Below are 22,785 nucleotides of genomic sequence, written 5' to 3'. Positions count from 1 at the left end.
TGAGATCCGACCTAGGTTGTCTCACCCCAAAGGAGTGAAAAATGTCTTTAATCTGCAATGCGGTACTACATACATGTGAAGGATGGGAGTAAAAAACATCATGGATTTTATAACGAGTACATAATTATGATAATTTATATCACTGTCTCTAAGACAAATTATTTTTTAAAGTTTTTTTTTTAACTTATATGATATTTTACACTGTGTATCAAGGTAATCTATGATAAATATGTAAGAAGTAAATCATACATGTAGCCAGGGATGTGTAGTGTAGCATCCCTGATGTAGCCCATGATTCAAATTATAGAAAGATTTTACATGAGAAATATTACAAGTTTTACATTATATGTCAAAGAACGATTGGTGGAATGGTATTAAAGTGTAGTTATAATGAACACCTACGGGACAAGTTGTGGTGCTCTATGGAAAAAACATTAGTGATACTGGTATACTGCTCTCTGACAGATCACGAATTGATTCATATATTAATTGGGGGACAAGTGACTTATGAGTTAAATGTATTAGACATGAATGAATTTAGATTGAAATCAGTAGCAGCTGTCGAAAAGATGCACAAATTATACTACCGGTAGTGTGTAGATATAATCTCACACCCTGATAAATATTAATATAAATAAAATAGAAATAATATAAATGTTTGATATGATATGTATGTTTACCTCATCATATATGCACTTATTAACGATATTTATTGAATGTATGACTTCAATGTAATTAAGTGTGCATAATGTCATGTATGTTATTTGGTGTTTATGTGTATTTAATATGATTTTTTTGTAATGTGAATTTGTGCGCATTATTCTGTAATCTTCAAATTGGAGGAAATAAAAAGAATAATAATGTAACATCAAATGTGAATATAAATTAATCTGCTAAAAAAGACCGCATCATGGAGAAACGATATAAAAACGTATAGTACCAAGCCAGCGTGCTTGTCAGAATTCTGACAACTAGCATTAATATATTGAGTAGGGTAGAATTAAACTGCTAAAACCTATATGTAGTATATATACATATATGTCTTAGCTGTTTAACGGTCTCTAGGGTAGTTATAAAGTAATAAAGAAATACATCAGGACTAACAGGATTGAAATTCATTAATTGTAAAATTCAGTGAAGATAAAATTCCTTTTATGGCATTGTTTGTATCAGAATTATGTTATTAGAAACCACGGACTTAGATAGTACGCGGATCTAATTCAGTGTAGAAACTAAAATATCATGTATGTTTTTATGAGAGAAAAAAATAACATAACAATTAACAACTTAACAGTTTTGTTATTTCCCTAATTCCTCGATAATATAGGTTAAAGATTTCCATATATATCTGAACTGTAAATCAATGCCCAAACAAAGAGTACAGAGTAGAATATACATTTGTATGTAGGTATTTCTATTCGACGGGTCTCTCAAGTCTGGTATAGCAGAGACGTATTATATAATATACGACTCGATCTGGGTATAGTAAAGAAATTGTAATTTGTATATCAAGGATTGGACGCTGATCAATATGTATCAAATATGAAAATGGGCATATCATGCTATATGAAAAATTGTTGGAATTACTATTGCAACGATGTCATGTCTGTTAGCCTACGATGCTGAAGATTCTACAATTTGGTTCACGATTTGAAAAAAAATCACAACCGTGTCGATGATGACATCACGGAAAGCCGCGAAAGCTCACGACAATGTCGTGTTGCATTGTGGGATTGCAAGGAAGCGTGCCGGGTCTCATGGCTGAAAAATCGAAGATCACTTTGTAAAAAGAAAAATTTGGACTTTTAGAATATACAGACTGTAATCTGTGGTCTCAAATCAATTTCCATAGGTCTTAATCTGACTGCCATCACGTTCTAGGTAAGTTTTACCGTCGTTAACTTAGTGGGGAAGAAAGACAACGGGCGATAACTAAAAATGGCCTGTTTTTCAGTTACTGCCCTTGAAGTAAACAGGGGCGACAATTTATTTAATTTTCGGGTATGGGGGCACGCATAAGTACTCCAAAATGTTGACCGATAGTGTCGTTCCAGAAACGACTTGGTGAATTCAGATTAGATATGTAGAAATCATGGAAAACCATCGACAATCTGTTAGCATAATTCGTATTTCAAAATGGCGGATTTATGACAAAGTGCCCAATGGAGCGGCATTTCATTATGAACATAATGAATGTGTCTGCCTTTGATTGGAGTAAGTTCCCCTGAAATGAATTTGTTTCGTTGATATCAAGCAGTGCAAAACGAGAAAATGCATTTTTAGCGAATTAATGCATTCATATTAAAAATGTAAAGACAAATATATTCAGATTTATTACGTTTTTGTCGCAGGTCATAGGTCAAAATCTTGAGTGTTTAGATCATGTGACTACGTGTATTATGTCGAGCTGACTCGACAATAAAAGTCTGCATCGTTTCCTGCATATTGCATGCAGCATTTAAAACGCAAACACTTGCATTGCTGCGTTTTAAAATTGAATACAAGTACCTAATCATATATAATATTCATAAATAGATCGGTTCCTACCACAGGTGCTGGACATACTTGATTCAATCATATTGGTGTATCCAGCATCTAACGTTATCGAACACAACAGATATGATCGGTAGCTATATAGGCCTACTTTCAATCATTAATATTATGAAAGGAGATGGGTCTTATCAAATAAATCTGGATATGTATGCACACAAATTAATGTCATTTGAAATCGGTGATTGGGAGTGTTAAAATAAACATCGGCAAATTAATGGATCACCACATTGAAATGCATCAATGGCAACTTTAATAAATCAATTAAATATAATAACTGTTGTCTTTATTAAACAGTTTCCACTTATGCTTAAAACTGGTATGATCATCAGTCTTAAATTAGATTTTACATTATGACATTATAAAATATGCTTACTGTCTGACGTTACATCATACATGTTATATATTTTGCATGCTTTAGCTCTTGACAATTTGGAGCAAATAGGAAACAAAATTTTATTTGGCTGAATAATAAAAATTGACAATTTCTTTATATAATTTGTAGTTCTACACAATTTCATACATATTGAGAATGAGCTCAAAAAAATATTTAAAAAATTGGCGACTGCATTTAACCATGCTAAATTAATATTGGTGCAAGTCTGAGTTTGGGTTAATTTCATCATGGTTGCTGATATTGGGATAAGAGGTGCGATTATAAATGAAAAATGTGATTTTGATAATTAAGTGTTTTCTCATGAAAGTTGGAAAGAAGGGCACTTGAACAGAGAAAAGACTGTTTAGATATTATTAAGTTGTGTATTTATTTTAAAAAAAAACCTGCCATTGATGATCATCCCTAAATTTTATTGCATCATTTAAATGTTCCGGAGATTGTCCCCGTGAAAAACAGTAATTATTTAATACAAAAATATCCTTAATCTAATGTCTAGTTGCATACATATTATAAAACAAATTAAGAACATAAATGAAAATATTTTTTAACACATTTACTTGTAAAGAAACAAAAATAAAAAAAACATTGAAAATGAAATAAATTCAGCATGTTGTATTTAATGTTTCCTTTGAATTACTGTTCAAGTTATTACATGATAACTGAAATATTAAATTTTGGAAAAGGCTTTATTCAGTGACCAGACAAAATATTCTGAATGGATACATATTTTCAACTGATTCTAATAAAACAAAACAACTTATATTAATTTTGATTGATTGCATTTTGTGTAACATGCATCTAATACAATAGATTCAGACAAATTAAAACACTTATTTTTTTGTAAACAGGTGATTAACTGGTACAGTTGCTTTATTTTTGCCCCTAAAAAAATCCCCGATACCCTGATTGGTATCCCAAGTTTTGTTATCAATGTAGCAGATCAATTCAGAGTGCTCTTGAAGAGCAGGGTCATGGCAATATACATATTAAATCAAAAGGATACATACATGTATATCGTTCTTGTATTTGAATCATAATTTGGGCATAACTTTCATTGACAAGTTTAATTTGTCAATCAATATATTTTCATGGACAGTTTTGTCATGATGGCTTCAATTGGTAGTTTTATTAAGAGCGCAAGCATGAACATTTTATCTGAAAATTGAAATATGTAAGCTAAAGTGAAGGTCATTTAAATGTAAGGAGATGATACATCACTGCATACTGGCTGGCTGTTGGAATAAATAGCAGCAAAGGTGTGAATTTGAAAATTTTAATGTAATATTCTGCACATGAATGTTATTTCTTCTTAAACATATATATATACTACAATTTTAATTTGTATGTACATAATTTCCAACATAATTCTTGGTGAATATGTGTATTTTGTTGTGCAACATTAAAACACATTCATTTATTGAAAGAAAAATAGAGTTTTACAATTTTTGGTTTTATATATACTGAGAATAATATATATAAAATGCGCTGAATTACAGAAATCCGTTTTAAAGAACACATTAATTTTTACTATTTAATCATGACCAAACATTTGTTTTGAAATGTGGGTCAGTCGGAAGCTGAACGACCATAATATATATATATATATATATTTGAAAACACAAAATTGGAAAATACATTACTGTACGTATTCCGTCTTAAAGTATTACAGAGTTATCTGCTCTTGCTTTAGGTAAACATTTATAAGTGTCTATGTGGCAGGAGTCAGTCAGTTGCAAGCTAAGCCCTGTGTTAAGAAAGAAGGAGAAATTAATTAAGGAGATCCCAGGCCAACTGATAGCCTAGCTCCAGTGTATCTTAAGCATCTCATTATAATATATGTTGATCGTTATTATTGATGTTTAGGGGAAACTGAACCTTGACTATATATATACATACTAACTCCAACAAGCAAATAGAAATTATAATCAAATATGAATTATGTATACCATATATATAATTATGCAGATAATAAATATCATGTCTCAAAATCGTGCATTTGCTGATGAAGATAACTAATTATACCGTACTTTAATCAAAAGTATTAAAATAAATGTTTTATTTTAGATGGACAATCCTGTCCCACAGGAGGGGGAGTCTGTGGTAGAAGAGGAACAAGTAATTTCCATGGAGGCATCTACAGACCAAGTTGTAAGATCTGTTTGGACGTTTGTAGTGGACAAGTTATTCTTATCAGTATAGATTTTTTTTCACTAATTTTTGATAAGCTCCCTCTTAAACTAAAAGCCCGAAATTCTGTCTCTATAATCTTTGTAAGAATGTTGCATAAAACTTCAGTTTTGCCTACCTTTATATTATTATACAGTGCCATTAATGAACATATATACACACTTGTACATAGTTTAAGAGTCGAAAGCCAACGCACCTAGATTTGTTCTGCCTGATGCATCGGTACAATCAGTCACTCCCTCAGTCCCCGTCTAAGGACAAAAAGAGTGCTTTAACATAACAAAACAAAAGTGAATTAACTTAGAATGCCCAATGTTTTATAGTTTAATGAAATGTTATAATTACTTTCAACAAACAAAAGTAGAAATGTTATATTAAATGTCACTTGTACTGGGAAATCATCAAGTTTAGATATCAAGAGTCTGAATAAGACTGTATCTTGACAATAATTATCACATATGAAACAATTTCAAATATTTGTAGCAAACTGAGATAGTGATGGCAGACCCGGTTGCTGAGATAGTGATGGCTGACCCGGTGGCTGAGATAGTGATGGCAGACCCGGTGGCTGAGTCGACCCTGGAGCCTGAGCCTGGTGTGGTGATCTATACCTCCGAGGACCTCACAACTGATGCCGATGGTCTGGCCCAGTACAGTGAAGTTGAAGCTGTCAGTAGCACGATGCCTGCTGTAATCATGGCTGAACCTCAAGTCCAGCCGGAAAATGCCACCACTCAAGTGGTACATGTTGCAGGTAATTCTAGAGTATATGATTGTGATAAAACTAAGTACTCTGGACAAAATACTGCAAAAGGAAATTCATTGTGGTCTGAATAAGTTTCTGAATTTTTAATTGACCATTGGCTGCTTTAGTAGTGTGCCTACATTTATGTGACTAATTTACTGTATTTAGTACACGAAGAGTAGTACCCAACCCTGCATAGATATAATTTGTGTCCTGCCTCCTGCCACATTGCTATCAGGATGTGCTTAATTTCCATGGTAAGGCTAAACTTCCTTTTAATAATGATACATATGCAAGACCACACTTCGTGTTTTTCTAACGAATCAGAAAGCACGAGTTTATTGCGCGGACGAATATATTATACGTCCACGCAATAGATGAGTGCTTTCTGATTCATTAAAAAAACACACAAGTGTGTGGTTTTCCTTTTATGACATACCTTCCGTATTTGGTAGAGATCGATACAAAGATTTCATAAACTTTGATATTTTTTTACATGTGCAATACAGAACGTTGTATTTTATGGTCTGAAAATTACTTGTATTACTATAACAAGATTCAACGGGTATGTGATAAATATGAAATGTACCATGTGCTGCTCCTTTCAAACTACACCTTTAATATCAAAGATATGTTACCCATCACACTTGCTATATGTACTCATATTACGATTTCTCTGGTACTGCATATGAAGTAATAAATTCTGGATCTATTTAGTTCTGAGTGGCAAATATACAGAATTTACAAAACTTACAACAAAGTGGCGAACTGATATCGGGGTATCGGGTGATTTAAAGGGTAATTTATTTAGATAGATACAGGATACACATCTAAACCTGACATGGTGTGGTATCATATCAGTCAGTTTTTCCTTCGAACAAGATTTTTCTTATAAACCCCAAAAGCTTCATTTACAGTATTTTTTCTATTGCTTTTTAGAATGAAGAACTATCAATTAGTTCAAATAAATGGACTTGACATCAATTTTGAGGCTACATTTGTCGAGGGCTACGTATCCACATATAGTTACAGAAAGTCGGACAGTATTATAAACAATTTACTTTTCACAGCTGGTGAGTCGGTGGACAGTGCAAGCTATGTAATAGCTGAGCAGGCTGGCCAGCAGGGTCAGTGTGAGGGAGGTCTGTCAATGGACTCGGTGTCTTACCACATGGAGGCTCTGCCAATGCCTGTTGTCCCGGACATGGTGGAGGAGTCGGTAGAGGAGATGGTGGAGGAGGCTGAGGTTGTAGAGGGAGATAACTCTGAGGAAGCTCCAGAAGAAGCTGATATTTCTCATATGCAAGTTCTTCATGTAACAGCAGGTATAAATTATACATTGAGCCACATTTACTGACTGACTTGCCTACTGTACTTTAGGAACTTTTGATCTTGCCCATTTCGTGATTAAAGCTTCCAGAAATTTCCAACAAATTTTTGTACAAAATGTGGGTGATTGAAATTTGGTTAGTCTAATGTTGACCTTTTTATGTGTACCTAGAAATGTATTAAGTGACAAGATTTTGTCATCTGCAACCTTCTATTACACAATATTTATTAAAGTATAATAGGGGAATTTTGAAATTACGTTAGTGTATAGCCTTTGTATTTTTCTCTATCTTGGCAGCAAAGATTCAACTTGTGTTCCCTTGTATTAAATACAATTAATAGAAAAAAAGCCAATTAAGGATATGAAAACTGTTAAAAACCTATGACAACGACATGAATTTATACCTTTATTGACACATGTTGTCAATATTGTTATTCTGGTTTTGAAAAAATCCTACTTTTGCTTAGTTTGTGGTTAAAATAATTCATAAAAGTTGAAAGTTAGTGAATGCTAAATGAGTATGAAGACGATTTTGCAGCAGAAGATTTAGTATGACTGGAACCAAGATATAGCCATGTCTAAAGTATTCCAAAGTACAGTGGGTCTAGGCAATATTTGTTCACTTTTGTATTTGTCAACTTTTCACATTTACAAACTTTTACCTATCCTATTCAAAGAATAGGGGAGCTTATGTATTGCATGTACTTTAGGTGAGGAGTAAAAATTGAAATGTAAATAAACAAGAATGTAGAATTACCTCCCTTCCGTCAGTATTTTTTACCAAGACAGAAAATGAAGACTGACAGGTTTATTTAAATAACAATATAACACAACATGTTGGAATTTATCTGGTATTTGATTTTAGCTGCATTTACCTGCATTTAAATGGTATCCTTGAACATTTCATCAGGTGCTTTATAAAGTGTTGTCTTTTGAGATATGAGCTTTATATATAGGTCATTTTTTGCAATATAATTTTTAGGTCACCTGAGCTTTAGCTCAAGTGACCTATTGCTATCCGTTTTCGTCCGTCGTCGTCCGTCGTCCGTCGTCCGTTAACATTTTACATTTCAAACTTAAAGTCAAGTTCTGCTGGGCCGATTGAACTGAAAGTTGGTAGGAATGATCGCCTCATGGTCCTGACAAAGTGTTGTTATTTTTCGGGTCGATCAGAAATCCAATATGGCCACCACGGCCGCCATTTTGAAAACCTATTTCAAACTTAAAGTCAAGTTCTGCTGGACCGATTGAACTTAAAGTTTGTAGGAATGATCGACTCATGGTCCTGACAAAGTGTTGTTATTTTTCAGGTCAATCATAAATCCAATATGGCCGCCACGGCCACCATTTTGAAAACATATTTCAAACTTAAAGTCAAGTTCTGCTAGGCCGATTGAACTGAAACTTTGTAGGAATGATTGACTCATGGTCCTGACAAAGTGTTGTTATTTTTCAGGTCGATCAGAAATCCAATATGGCCACCACAGCTGCCATTTTGGTAAACTATTTCAAACTTAAAGTAAAGATCTACTTGGCCGATTGAACTGAAACTTTGTAGGAATGATCGAATCATGGTCCTGACAAAGTGTTGTTATTTTTCGGGTCAATCAGAAATACAATTTGGCTGCCATGGCCGCTATTTTGCTACTAAGTTCTAATAGGCCGATCTCACTTAAAATTGGTCTAGGAATGATCAGCTCATGGTCCTGACAAAGTTAAGTTAACATTATACTATTTTTTACTCAAATTGGTACATATTTCAACAACAAAAATAAATACTATAGACTCAGGTGACCGTTAAGGCCCATGGGCCTCTTGTTTTTATTTCAATGTCTGTACAGTACAGGTAGAATAAGGGAATAACCCTAATTGTTAAAAAATATGTATATTTTGGTTTAAAAAGACAATAAATCTGTATTTTGAAATTTTAGAAGTTGCTTACCTACCAGCTACTGTGTTATGCTTCTGTGATTACTTTGCGTTGAGGTGACCTCAGCTTTATAGGTCACAAATCGCTTCATCTCTGTTGACAGACAGTCAGAGTAGTCTTGTGTTAGTGTTCAATTATTTGGAGGTAGCCAGAGATCTATCCAGCTTTTTCCTGGAAAAAAATCTTTGCAACTTTGGAAGAGATACTCTATGTTTTAACAATGAACCTGGTATTAAAGCAAAAACTTTGGAAGGGACATGAAACATTGGCAGATTGGTCTCATGATTATATTCCTATGTGTGAAGTGTTGGCAAATTAAATTTATCACTTGCTTGGGACTCCATTTTTAGAAAAGACTACTTTATTTACCAAGTTCTGATTCAAGATATTATGTAAGTTTTTGGTTTAGAAATGATGAACAGAACAATAAGATTTATATGACCTGCTGTTTTGTAGATGGACTTCAGGTGATACAGAGTAATGGTGCCGTTGAAGCAGCTGTCCAACAGGCGAATGAAGAAGTGAGTCATTTTATAAACTTGTGCAGTATTAATGGCAGTGTCCTTCCGAACAAAGCATTGATAAATAGTGCTTTGACTATGGAACGTCGATATTCAAGCAGTATGTGGAAATTAATAAATGGAAAAATAGAACATGATTATTGATATAGTCTTAACAGCCCATCAGTACATATCCTCGAAATTCCATGGGTTATGTTAACTTGCGTCCTCGAAGCCCTAGAATATGTTGTGACAAAATCGCAGGTACACATTTAGCTAATTAATTGGCTTCTGTGGGGTAAAAATGAGTAATCGTAAGTCTGACACCTTTGGCTTTGAAGATTATAGAAAACCAACAGTCCTTGAATCCAGTCAGTTTTACTGTTACAGTGCTACAAGATTTGTTTAATTAAATGAAAACGGTATAGCCAATATCGTGTGAGCTATAGATGGGTAGATCAGTGGGACGCTCAAATCCGAGTGGAAGCAGGATGATAGGTATAGCATATGGCAATGTAAGGAGAGGGGTTCCAATCACAACACAGCTGATCAGGTGCCACAAGTGTAAGTGGATAAATATTATATATAAACATACACTTAAACATGTGACGCTTGAAATGTGTTGTGATTGGAACCCCTCTCCTTAAAGATTCTTTTGATGTACATCAAAGGATTAATAGAATGTTCCCCTACCTTGAGGGTGTGACAGAAAAATCTCCCGACTCTCTGGGTTGGAGATTTCTCTGCTACACCCTCAAGATAGGGGATGATTATTTTTCTCCCAGCCTATTATTTCTGTCACAACAACTCCACCGACAGTAGTCTGCCATGTTTGTAAGCAAAAACACGTGGGGTCTGCATATCGTCATTCACTTATGATGACGTCTCAATTACAGATGAACAATTGAACACGTGCTAATCGGCAAGAGGCTGTCTCCCCTTAAGGGGTGACAAGCTGATCTTTCCCGGCTAAAACGTGAGACACCTGTGATGGGTGGGAGAAAACCTAGTCTTTTTATATCATCTTCAAGGTGGCAGGTACAGAGCCTTCAATTTTGTCAGGACATATTCCTGGTTGTAGGTAACCCCTGAAATGTTTGAGAATAATCAATGCAAATATAAGATTAATGATATTGATATGTGGGAGAAAAAGTTAATATCATGGGAAGAGAAAATAGTGAGCATGCTACCATATATATATATATATATATCTCTAGAGAACAATTATAATTTAAATGACTAGTGTTTTTAATTTATTCTGTCTGCACCGAAACATACTGCTTTTTGCCAAAATTCAACTATTTCTTTAGAATAACATTTTCAAAATGTGTATATCCTTAGGAGATTAAACGACATTCTATTGAAAGTCCACCACTTCTTTGTAAAAGGATAGAAAATATGAATATTTGTGCTAAATACATTGTTTAAAGCTTGTTTGTTGCCTTGCTTTATATAAAGATGACTGAAAAAAAATTCTTTAAAAAGCATCTGATTATATCTACCACCTACTTTATGTATTTTTGCAGATATTGGCTGCAGAACAAAGGGAAGATGAAGTAGAGGAGGATATTTTGACTGCTGACTCAGGAGACGTAGCACCTGTAGAATCTTATGCCAGTGTACAAGAGCCTGAAACAACACTAGTAGAATCCAATTCAAACGTACAAGAGGCTGTAACAGAGGCTGTCATCCAACCCGAGACATGCATCCCACTTGGAGAAGAAACTGTAGAGGAGGCACAGCCAGTACTTCTGGAACAGCATGTAATGGAAACTGTAGAGTCTGTCCCAGATACAACAAGACCAGTCACTCCTGCGCAAGAGGAAAAACAGGAGAATGTGGAGCCTTCTCCAGAATTAGTGGAGGAAAATGAGGATGTGGAGGAGGAAAAAATGGAAGAGGAAGTCGACGAGGAAGATGAACTTATAGAAGAGGAAGATGTTAAGATAATTCAGTTAAATACAGAGGATGCAATTGAAGAGGAGGGAGATGAGGAGGAACCAGAGGAGCTTGAAGATGAAGAAAAGCAAATTGTAGAAGATGAAGAAGAAATGAGTGAAGAAGATAATATGATTGAGAAAATGGATACTCCCACAGCATCAGTGATAGATCCAAATACTGGTGCCACAATAGAAACTCTAAAATGTGATGATGGGGGAACTGTAGCAGTAACTTACAATGTTGATGATGATAGTGACGATGAGGGTGAGGTTGAGCCTCTACCAGGACCTGATGATGATGAATACGAAGACGACGAAGAGCCTGAGGAAGATGAAGAACCTAAGGAAGTACAAGAGGATGAACAAGAGGAAGAACAAGAGGAAGAAGAGGAAGAAAAGAAGGAAGAGATGGAGGAAGAGATGGATGTAGAAGAGGATGAAGAACCAGAGGAAGAAGAGGAAGTTGAAGAAGAAAAACTTCCAGCAAAACGAAGGGGGAGACCATCAAAAGTAGCAGAAGAGGCTGCTGCTGCTGCTATTCTTGCCCAGAAATCACGCAGGAAGTCTGCAAATGCTGTTGACACCCCTGAGGTGAAAACAAAAGGCAGAAAGAGTAATGTTGAAGTAGAGACACCTGAAGCAAAACGCGGAAGAGGTAGACCTGCCAAGGAAACTCCAGCTTCAGATACACCAGAAACAAAACGAGGAAGGGGAAGGCCAGCAAAGGGTTCCAAGCAGGAGGTAAGTGAAGAAACACCAGAGCCTCCAAAGAGTGGTCGGAGAGGTAGACCAGCCAAAGAAACTACTGACACACCTGAAACGTCTGAGAAACCTAAAGGAAGAGGACGTCCATCTAAAGATGCTAAAACAGAGGAGACTCCAGAAGTCAAAACACCAGGAAGAAGGGGAAGGCCAAAAAAGAAAGAGGTTGAAGTGGAGGAAGAGGAGAATGAAGAAGAAGAAGAAGATGAAGTAGAGGAACCTGCTTCAACTCCTAAAGGTAGAAAGAGTAAATCACAAGAGGTTGCGACACCAGTATCAAGTGGTGAGCCAAAGAAGAGAGGAAGACCTCGTAAAGAAGAGGAAGAAACTCCTACACCAAAGAGTAGGGGAAGAGGTAGGCCAAAAAAGGAACAAGTTGTTGAGATAGAAGAAGAGGAGGAGGAGGTGGAAGAAGAAGAGGAGGAAGAAATGGAAGAGGAGGAGGAGGAGGTTGTTGAAGTTAAGAGGAAACGAGGACGACCTTCAAAATCTGGTACACCAGCTAAAGCAGAAACACCATCAGCAGGAAAGGGTAAAGGCAAAGACACAGTCACCAGAGGTAAACTTGCAGAGGAAGAAGAATCTGACAAATCTAGACGAAGGTCAGGTAAAGGAAAACAGGTTGAGGATGAGATTGAGGAAGAGGTAGCAAAGTCCCCAGGAAAGAAAGGAAAGGGAAAGAGGAAAGAAGAGGATGAAAAAACAAGAAGAACACCTGCTGCAACAGCAACTGTCACTCCTGTCACTAAGAAACGTGGAAGGGGGGCAGAAGAGGAAGCTCAAGATGATGAGGATGAGGAAGGTATAGAAGTAGCTGAAGTGGAGATGCCTGTGAGAAAACGTTATAAAAACAGTGAAAGTGTACAGACCATGTCTGACGCATCTACCGAGGCGGGCAAAATCATCATACCAAGAGTAAAACAAGAGCCTATGGAGGAGGACAAACAAATGAAAATGAAGACAGTCATAGTAAGAGAAGATCAGGGAGACATCTATAATATTGACCAAATTGACGAGGATGAACCAATGGAATCTTCCCTTAGTGGTCCCAGTGCATCAGCTGTACCTTTTATTGAGGTGGAAACCATTGAGGAGTCGCCTGGTAAGAGGTCAGTTCTAACTCAGACTGATCCTAAACTAAAGAAAAAGAAATTTGGACCACTAGGAATGGAAGTGGATGTGAATGGAGAGGAGAAATCTCCAAGAAAAAGGAAAAAGAAGGAAGACGATGTGGGGATGTTTGAAGACCTGGAACCAAAGAGGAGGTCAGTAAGAAATACAGAGGAGGCCTTGAATTGTCCCTTCTGTGATAAAGCCTTTATTGGCTTAGTGAAACACATCAAAGGCAAGCACAGGGATGAGACAGACTATGAGGAGGAGATGAGGAATGCCAAGTGGAGGGAAAAGATAATGAAAGTGTCGACACAGGGTGCAGAAGAAGATGGTGAGCAGTGTCAAGAATGTGGCAAAACCACTAAGAATATCAAACGCCACCAAGAACTCCACCAGCAGAACCGCATGCAGATCCCTTGTCCTATCTGTGGTAAAGTGGTTCTCAAAACCGGTATGAGCTCCCACATGCGTACTGTGCACTCTGGTCGCCGCCCATACAAGTGTCCTCATTGTGATTACTCGTCTGCATTCCGTGGAAACCTTAACACCCATATTAAGGGCATGCATCTACACACAAGACAGTATCTCTGTAATACATGCAAAGCTGCATTCAAGACACTGGGAGCCCTGATTGGTCACACCAAGCGTGTTCATGAGGGATGGAAATCTCCTAACCAAAAGATCTTTATTTGCTCAGTGTGCGAGAAGCGCTTCACCAAGAAGTACCATGTGGATCGCCACATGCTGATCCACACAGGGGAGAAGCCACATAAATGCATAGACTGTGGACGTTGCTTCAACAACAAATCCAATCTCATGTCCCACATCCAACTGGTACACAAAAAGCTGTCGCCCTACCAATGTGACATGTGCCAGGAGACTTTCAAACGTAAGAAGCTCCTGCTGGAACACATTGGAAAGGTCCACGTCACCGCTGGGGAGGCTGCACAGGCCATCATTCGCAAGTTTGAGCTTGAGGACTCGGATGATGAACTAGATGACGATGATTTGGATGAACAGGTTGCAGTTGCACAGGTAAGTACTAATGTTTAATGTATATTTCAGATATTTCAACAAATCTTTTAAAATTCCTGATTAATTTCAAAATTGCTTTTGCAAAGGAAATTTACTCTTTTTTTAACTCACCTGCTCAAAGGTCAAGTGAGCTGATGTAATGGTGTGGCTTTGATTTTCTTTGTCATCTGTTTCTAAAAATGACTTGCGAATAACGAAGAGGCCTAGGCACATATTTGGCCAGTTTTATGCTGCAATGATAAGCTATCAGCTTTGATAGTTCGATGAGCAAAATCAGTTAGGAGTAGAGAATCCATAAGGAGTAGAGAATATTCCATACCCATGGTATGGTAAAGAAAAATATTGTTGACCAAGTGTCAACTGCACAACGTCTTTCTGGAAAATTGTAACATGATAATCATGTGACTGAATAAATATTGATGGTCTGACATTCAGTACGGCCAAACCTGACGTGTCAATGTTCTCGTATTTATTTTGACATAAATCTCCCAGATGTCCTTTTTTTTTAAAATAATATTTTTTACATAGCTTGAATATTTTCCTGTTTAAAAAACATTTGATAAGCCGGTCTGTTGATTCACGTTGAGATATATGATTTTGATCTGCTTGGTTTTCTTTTAGGTTGAGAATGTACATCTGGAGGAAGATGTTGGTGACGGACAGACCTATGTGACAGTGTCTGGGGCTGACGGGGCGTACACAACAGCCGTGGTCAGTGACACAGCTCAGCTGTTGGCTGGACAGGGACTGACTACTCTGCAGACTGAGGGTGGACAGGAGACAATCATCATTGTCCAGACTGCTGACGGTGGGGAGAATGCAACGCATGCCATTGTGGACCAGGATGGTACTGTACAGTACGTTATGCAGCAGCCCATGGACGGAAGTGCCGATGGGGCTCAGCTATATGCTCAGATACAGCAGGGCACAGTGTGAGATGTGTCCGACTATAAGAACTTGTAACCAACTGTTTGGAAACTAAATGTATTGGAACAATTTCAAAAGATCTGATAGAGTTTTGTTTTTACTGAGAATGTTATTCTATGGAGAAATCCATGGAGAATAATGATCAAGGGAGAATTAATGTTCCAAGTGCATATCCTGCATGTTTTTGTTGAAATTAAATTCTGACTTCAGATAAACAGATGTAATGACAGTTTCTGATGAACAGCGTGATCAATTTTGAGATTAATTGTTGTCTGCTGTCCATAAGAAAACATCTGCCAAACAAAAAGCATCTCAAACACTTTTGTTTATTTTTGGTTGAACACAGTTCGTACCAGGAAGTTTTAGTGGTAGAGATGGATTAATTCAGGCATTTAACAGCTAGGATTCTCATTCTCAAAAAAAAGATATCGTCAATAGTAAGTAACATGTTTTAATTTTTGTAATGACATGTTTTGACATTTGAATTCTAATACACACAAAATGTTATTAATTGACTTGCTATTACTGCTTTCTGATCCTGCATTGATTTATCTCATTTTCATTTTACATGTTTTTTTTAACTCGACTGAAATGTAATATTTATATCATGTCTTTTTTTCCGGTATTACATTTTTACTTAAGCTAATCGTGCAAGGTGGGCCTTGTCAAAATTTGAGTATCTGGTTTGAATATTATTTTTTGTTGTTCACAAAATACAATGCAAAACTTTCTTAATAATAGAAACTGCTCTTAGATATATTCAGGTCATCATGTATATGATTTGTGGATAACTTTCACTTGTAGTTTATGTTGACAAACATTTGTGTATACACACTTTTGTGATCTGCTGGTATTGACACTTCAGTGAGTTAAGTATTCACACACAAAATTCACTGTATTTACATTGCAGTGGAACGAATTTGTACAATTTATTTTAGCCATATCAAGATTGTGCATACCAGCAGATCATGAAGCTTTTTATCAATGAAATAGTCTGTCAACCTGAAACTTAAAGACATTTTTCACAAATAGTTCTATTTATGCACTTCACAGTATGGAATTATATTTCCTGAAATGAAATTCTTTGCACATTTGTATCGATAGCTATTTTTATTCAGGTTTTATACCTGTTATGCATGCCATCAGCCATTTTAGCTGTTGGTGTTATGAAACCATTCACTCCATCATCACTCTATTTGATTGATTTGATGGGAAAGAAAATTTAAGAAAGAAATTCTTTCACCAGTAGAATATATATCGGTAGATAGCAGCTGTAGGGAATTCCAGATGATAGTAGATTTGCATTGTAAAGACTAAGTTTGACTCCAAATTGCTGTTTTATTGACATGCATCATTTTTTAAGCAAACACTAACATTTTTGATATGTTATTTAAATTGTAATTTAATTTTAATAGACATTAGTTAACATACTGTTCAACCTGGTACCAGTTTACAACTGCCCAGAGAGGACCAGGATAATTTGTTCATTAAAGCACATTATTTGTTATCATAATGAATCTGATGTCCGGTTTCAATGATGAATTTGTATTTAATACAAACCTGTATGGTTTTTTGTTGTCAGCACACTTTATTGTTTCTTTAGCTTCTAGTTTGTTGCAGGATTGTGTTGTGTTTGACGGCACCAGCACAGAAATAACAAGTAGATCTAGATCCTGTTTTCAATGAGGATAATTTTGAGGTGTCTTTCCAATGTCGAAGGAATGCACAAGATTAAAGATCATTGTGTCTAGTGCAAACCATCAACCAAAGACCTTAAGTAATTCACAAACAAATTCAATACAACGTTTGTCACCGTCGCTAATTCAGGTTTACAATGCTGTACATGTTCGTGGCAAACCTGGTAGAACTCATTTAGTAAGTAATTACATATGCTTGGTAGTGTTTTTGCCCAGTGGAAACAAGTGGAGATTGTTGATTTACACATCATAGAGTAGTGTTGTATACTAGATGTGTCCCTTGTGATGCTTGACGTTGTGTATGTATCAATGTGGTGTATATGGTTAACATGCACTGTTTTGCCGTGAAAGATGTATGCAATATTTTTGGGGAGATGAAAGAATGAGGAATATTTTGTAGAATGAGAACAGGAATGAGGATTTTAAAGAGGTATGCTGACTTTTCTTGAGAAATGTAATATATAAGGATTTTTACAGGAAACCTTTTGTCAAATGAAAGGATTTTATTTAAAGATTAGTTAGTTCATGCCCTAGAGTACATATAAAAGATCCTTGAGTTGAAGCTTCTCTTTTTACATTGTATTGTATTTGAACAATGTTGTATCGGAAGAAAACTGAAGCCTATATATTGTTATTGTTAAGCTTGCATGTGTGGAATTTGAGAGTTTTCTGGCCTACACTGTCGGACAAAATGAAATGAAGTCATAACAGTAATGTACTGTGCCAGTGGGTTATTTAAAGTGAACGTGGAACAGAATGGTTCTGAATGAAATGTAAACTTGACAAAAACAACAGGAAACTTTAAAGAGGAAGAAAGTTTTGAGAGCAATGATAAATGGCAGTTTAGCCCCTTGAAGTTTTATTTAGGAGTATGATTGGAATCCTGGCACCTACATCAGATGCCAGACCAGGCCTTGGTTTCATGAACATTTCTTATCCAAAGTTTTTACAATATTCTTGAGCTTAACCATGTCTTCCCATCTGGAATAATGATATTTGGGGAAACGTATTTTAAGGAAAAGATGTCTCATGAAACTAGGGCCTGCTGATGGCGGTTTTGTCACTGTTGTATGCAATTCATATGCATGGTAATAAAGATGAAGATATCAAAATTAGATTTACTGGTCATCATTATCTTGCCTGCACACAGGCAGATGAGCTTATGCCATGACATAGTGTCCGTGGTCTGTCTATCCATTAGCCTTTCGGTTGAGCTATGCTTACTGGAGAAAAATCGGACAAACTTTGTGGGGAAAATGACATTGAACTATTTTCAAGGTGATGATAGGCTTACTTTAATGAAGCCAGACAAAGTTTGTGGGGAAAATTGACCTTGAACTACTTGCAAGGTGATAGGTAATTATGTCAAAGCTATTGTATCCTCCGTGCTGGAAACACACTTTCTGTTTTCAATTCTGAATTTTATTTTGTTGATTTTTTTTAAGTGCTGCTGCTATCAAACATGTGGTTTACCTGTTAGTTCTGAGACCAGTGCTAATTACGCTATTTAAATGAACATTTGATAGACATAAATTTGGGGCCCGCATAATTAATTAGGACAGAGCCTTCAGTTAGGAGTCATCCTAATGATGACTAATGCCTGTTGTCCAGTGGCTCGTAGAATTATGAAAATACAGAGACAGAAGGTCAAGGTCACTGATTGTGATAAAAACACAACACTGCAATCTTTGTATAGCTCCTGACTTATCCAATTCATTGTCACTGCTCAACTCACTTCTGTCTGAACACATTTTTCAAAAGTTATGCATGAGGATACCTCGGACAAGTTCAGGTCTCCAAGGTCATTTGGTCCGTCATTGCAATTTTGTCGATAGAAAAGTTGTCACTTCAGACACAGAAGTACATTAATGTCTCAATGAAATTTTCGATCCTTTTGAGAAGTGTTTCCTAAGGCAGTCCTTTTCATATGACCATAGATGCTGCATTGATGTTTTACCCCACACAAACAACCAAAATGGTACTTTGTACATGTTGTGTCCTGGAATGATACTTTTATGAAGTCAAGGCTAAATAACTTAGTTATCAACCTCCAGCTAGAATTTAAAATCAGTTTGAAGTGTTTTCTAAACAAAGGCCTCCTCATGTACAAAGTGTATTTGCCCCCAGTGGATTACCCTGTACTCTTCATAAACATACTCCGCTTCAGTAGATAACCTTATATTTCTTTTAGACCTATTCCCCAGGGTAGATAACCCTGAACTCCATATATACCTGCTCGCCTTGGTAGATAACCCTGTAATCTATATAGACCTACTCCCTTGGTAGATAATCCTGGCTCTGTATAGACCTACTCTCCTTGGTAGATAACCCTGACTATATAGACCTGCTCCCCTTGGTAGATAAACCTGACTATATAGATCACACCCGGTGGTAGATAACCCTGACTCTATAGACCTACATGTACACCCTGACTCGATATAGACCTACACCTCTTGGTAGATAACCCTGACTCTATATAGACCTACACCTCTTGGTAGATAACCCTGACTCTATATAGATCTACACCCCTTGGTAGATAACCCTGTACTTTTATATAGACCTACACCCCTTGGTAGATAACCCTGTACTCTTATATAGACCTACACCCCTTGGTAGGTAAATGTGTACTCTATATATAGACCTACACTCCCTGGTAGATAACTCTTCTCTATATAGACCTACTCCACTCTGTAGATATCCCTGTAATCTATATAAAGACCTGCTTACCTTGGTAGATAACCCTGAACTCTTATATAGACCTACACCCCGTGGTAGATAAATGTGTACTCTATATATAGACCTACACTCCCTGGTAGATAACTCTGTACTCTATATAGACCTACTCCACTCTGTAGATATCCCTGTAATCTATATAAAGACCTGCTTACCTTGGTAGATAACCCTGAACTCCACATATACCTTCTCACCAGGGTAGATAACCCTATACTCTATATAGACAAACTCCCCTCAGTATATCTCGAGTCTGAACTCCTTACAGACCTACCCCCCAGGGTAGATAACCCTATACTCTAAATAGACAAACTCCCCTCAGTATATCTCGAGTCTGAACTCCTTACAGACCTACCCCCCAGGGTAGATAACCCTATACTCTAAATAGACAAACTCCCCTCAGTATATCTTGAGTCTGAACTCCTTACAGACCTACTCCCCAGGGTAGATAACCCTATACTCTTTATAGACCTTTTCGCCTGGGTAGATAACCCTGAACTCCATATATACATACTCGCCTTGGTAGATATCCCTGTAATCTACATAGACCTTCTCCTCTTGGTCGATGACCCTGAAATCTATATAGACCTTCTCCCCTAGGTAGATAATCCTATACTCTATAAACCTTCTCCCCTTGGTAGATAACCCTATACTCAATATAGACATACTCCCCTTGATAGATAACCCTGTAATCTATATAGACCTCCTCTCCTTGGTAAATAACCCTATACTCAATATAGGCATACTCCCCTTGATGGATAACCCTGTAATCTATATAGACCTCCTCTCCTTGGTAGATAACCCTGTACTCCATATTGACCTACTGACCTCATTAGATTACCCTGTACTCTATATAGACCTACACACCATGGTAGATAAGCATGTACACTATACAAACCTACCCTTGGTAGATAACCCTTTACTCTATATAGACCTACTCACCTTGGTAGATAACCCAGTACTCCATATATATCTACTCTGCACAATCGATACACCAGTACTCAATATAGACCTACTCCCTACAGTAGATACCCCAGTCCTCGATATAGACCTACTCCCTACAATAGATACCCTAGTACTCGTTATAGACCTACTCCCTACAGTAGATACACCAGTACTCGATATAGACCTACTCCCTACAATAGATACCCCAGTACTCAATATAGACCTACCCCCCACAATAGATACCCCAGTACTCGATATAGAAATACTCCCCACAATAGATACCCCAGTACTCAATATAGACCTACTCCCTACAATAGATCCCCTAGTACTCGATATAGACCTACTCCCCACAATAGATCCCCTAGTACTCGATATAGACCTACTCCCCACAATAGATACCCTAGTACTCGATATAGACCTACTCCCCACAATAGATACCCAAATACTCGATATAGACCTACTCCCTACAATAGATACCCAAGTACTCGATATAGACCTACTCCCCACAATAGATACCCTAGTACTCGATATAGACCTACTCCCCACAATAGATACCCCAGTACTCGATATAGACCTACTCCCCACAATAGATACCCAAGTACTCGATATAGACCTACTCCCTACAGTAGATACCCAAGTACTCGATATAGACTTACTCCCTACAGTAGATACCCAAGTACTCAATATAGACCTACTCCCTACAATAGATACCCTAGTACTCGATATAGACCTACTCCCTACAGTAGATACACCAGTACTCAATATAGACCTACTCCCTACAATAGATAGCCTAGTACTCGATATAGACCTACTCCCTACAGTACATACCCTAGTACTCGATATAGACCTACTCCCTACAATAGATACCCTAGTACTCGATATAGACCTAATCTCTTTTGTGGTTAACTCCAAAGTCTCAAATTGTTTGTATTCATCTCTGTAGATTTCCTCATCGATATAGGTCATTCTTACCCATGATCAGGTTCCTCTGCGCTGGTCCAACACCATTGGAGAGGTCCATGGAGGTAGAAGCTACTATCGGGATGGGTTGTGGGGCGTGGACAGGTCCATATGGAGGTAGAAGCTACTATCGGGGTGGGTTGTGTGGTGTGGACAGGTCCATGGAGGTAGAAGCTACTATCGGGGTGGGTTGTGTGGTGTGGACAGGTCCATGGAGGTAGAAGCTACTATCGGGGTGGGTTGTGTGGTGTGGACAGGTCCATGGAGGTAGAAGCTACTATCGGGGTGGGTTGTGTGGTGTGGACAGGTCCATGGAGGTAGAAGCTACTATCGGGGTGGGTTGTGTGGTGTGGACAGGTCCATGGAGGTAGAAGCTACTATCGGGGTGGGTTGTGTGGTGTGGACAGGTCCATGGAGGTAGAAGCTACTATCGGGGTGGGTTGTGTGGTGTGGACAGGTCCATGGAGGTAGAAGCTACTATCGGGGTGGGTTGTGTGGTGTGGACAGGTCCATGGAGGTAGAAGCTACTATCGGGGTGGGTTGTGTGGCGTGGACAGGTCCATGGAGGTAGAAGCTACTATCGGGGTGGGTTGTGGGGCGTGGACAGGTCCATGGAGGTAGAAGCTACTATCGGGGTGGGTTGTGTGGTGTGGACAGGTCCATGGAGGTAGAAGCTACTATCGGGGTGGGTTGTGTGGTGTGGACAGGTCCATGGAGGTAGAAGCTACTATCGGGGTGGGTTGTGTGGTGTGGACAGGTCCATGGAGGTAGAAGCTACTATCGGGGTGGGTTGTGTGGTGTGGACAGGTCCATGGAGGTAGAAGCTACTATCGGGGTGGGTTGTGTGGTGTGGACAGGTCCATGGAGGTAGAAGCTACTATCGGGGTGGGTTGTGTGGTGTGGACAGGTCCATGGAGGTAGAAGCTACTATCGGGGTGGGTTGTGTGGTGTGGACAGGTCCATGGAGGTAGAAGCTACTATCGGGGTGGGTTGTGTGGTGTGGACAGGTCCATGGAGGTAGAAGCTACTATCGGGGT

General features: G+C 37.7%; 1 protein-coding gene across 1 annotated transcript; it reads left to right on the top strand.

The window, feature by feature from the left end:
- The first annotated feature begins 1,714 nt into the window (after positions 1–1,714).
- Positions 1,715–18,225, top strand: LOC110454846 (titin-like). Its single transcript, XM_021504588.1, has 7 exons — positions 1,715–1,881; positions 5,012–5,095; positions 5,618–5,888; positions 6,950–7,204; positions 9,596–9,660; positions 11,166–14,489; positions 15,111–18,225. The coding sequence occupies exons 2-7, from the start codon at positions 5,012–5,014 to the stop codon at positions 15,423–15,425; spliced, it is 4,314 nt and encodes a 1,437-aa protein (XP_021360263.1). The 5' UTR covers positions 1,715–1,881; the 3' UTR covers positions 15,426–18,225.
- Positions 18,226–22,785: the final 4,560 nt, after the last annotated feature.

The sequence above is a fragment of the Mizuhopecten yessoensis genome, unplaced genomic scaffold (assembly GCF_002113885.1).
Source record: "Mizuhopecten yessoensis strain PY_sf001 unplaced genomic scaffold, ASM211388v2 scaffold8071, whole genome shotgun sequence".
Lineage (NCBI taxonomy): Eukaryota > Metazoa > Mollusca > Bivalvia > Pectinida > Pectinidae > Mizuhopecten > Mizuhopecten yessoensis.
Note: the sequence above shows the minus strand (reverse complement) of the source record. Positions and strands in the feature narration are given on the sequence as shown.

Bases quoted from the DNA above. Each gene is read 5' to 3' on its own strand.
- LOC110454846 (XM_021504588.1), top strand. From the start codon at position 5,012: ATGGACAATCCTGTCCCACAGGAGGGGGAGTCTGTGGTAGAAGAGGAA. The intron at 7,205-9,595 runs GTATAAATTATA...GCTGTTTTGTAG, and splicing joins AGTTCTTCATGTAACAGCAG to ATGGACTTCAGGTGATACAG. The intron at 9,661-11,165 runs GTGAGTCATTTT...GTATTTTTGCAG, and splicing joins TCCAACAGGCGAATGAAGAA to ATATTGGCTGCAGAACAAAG.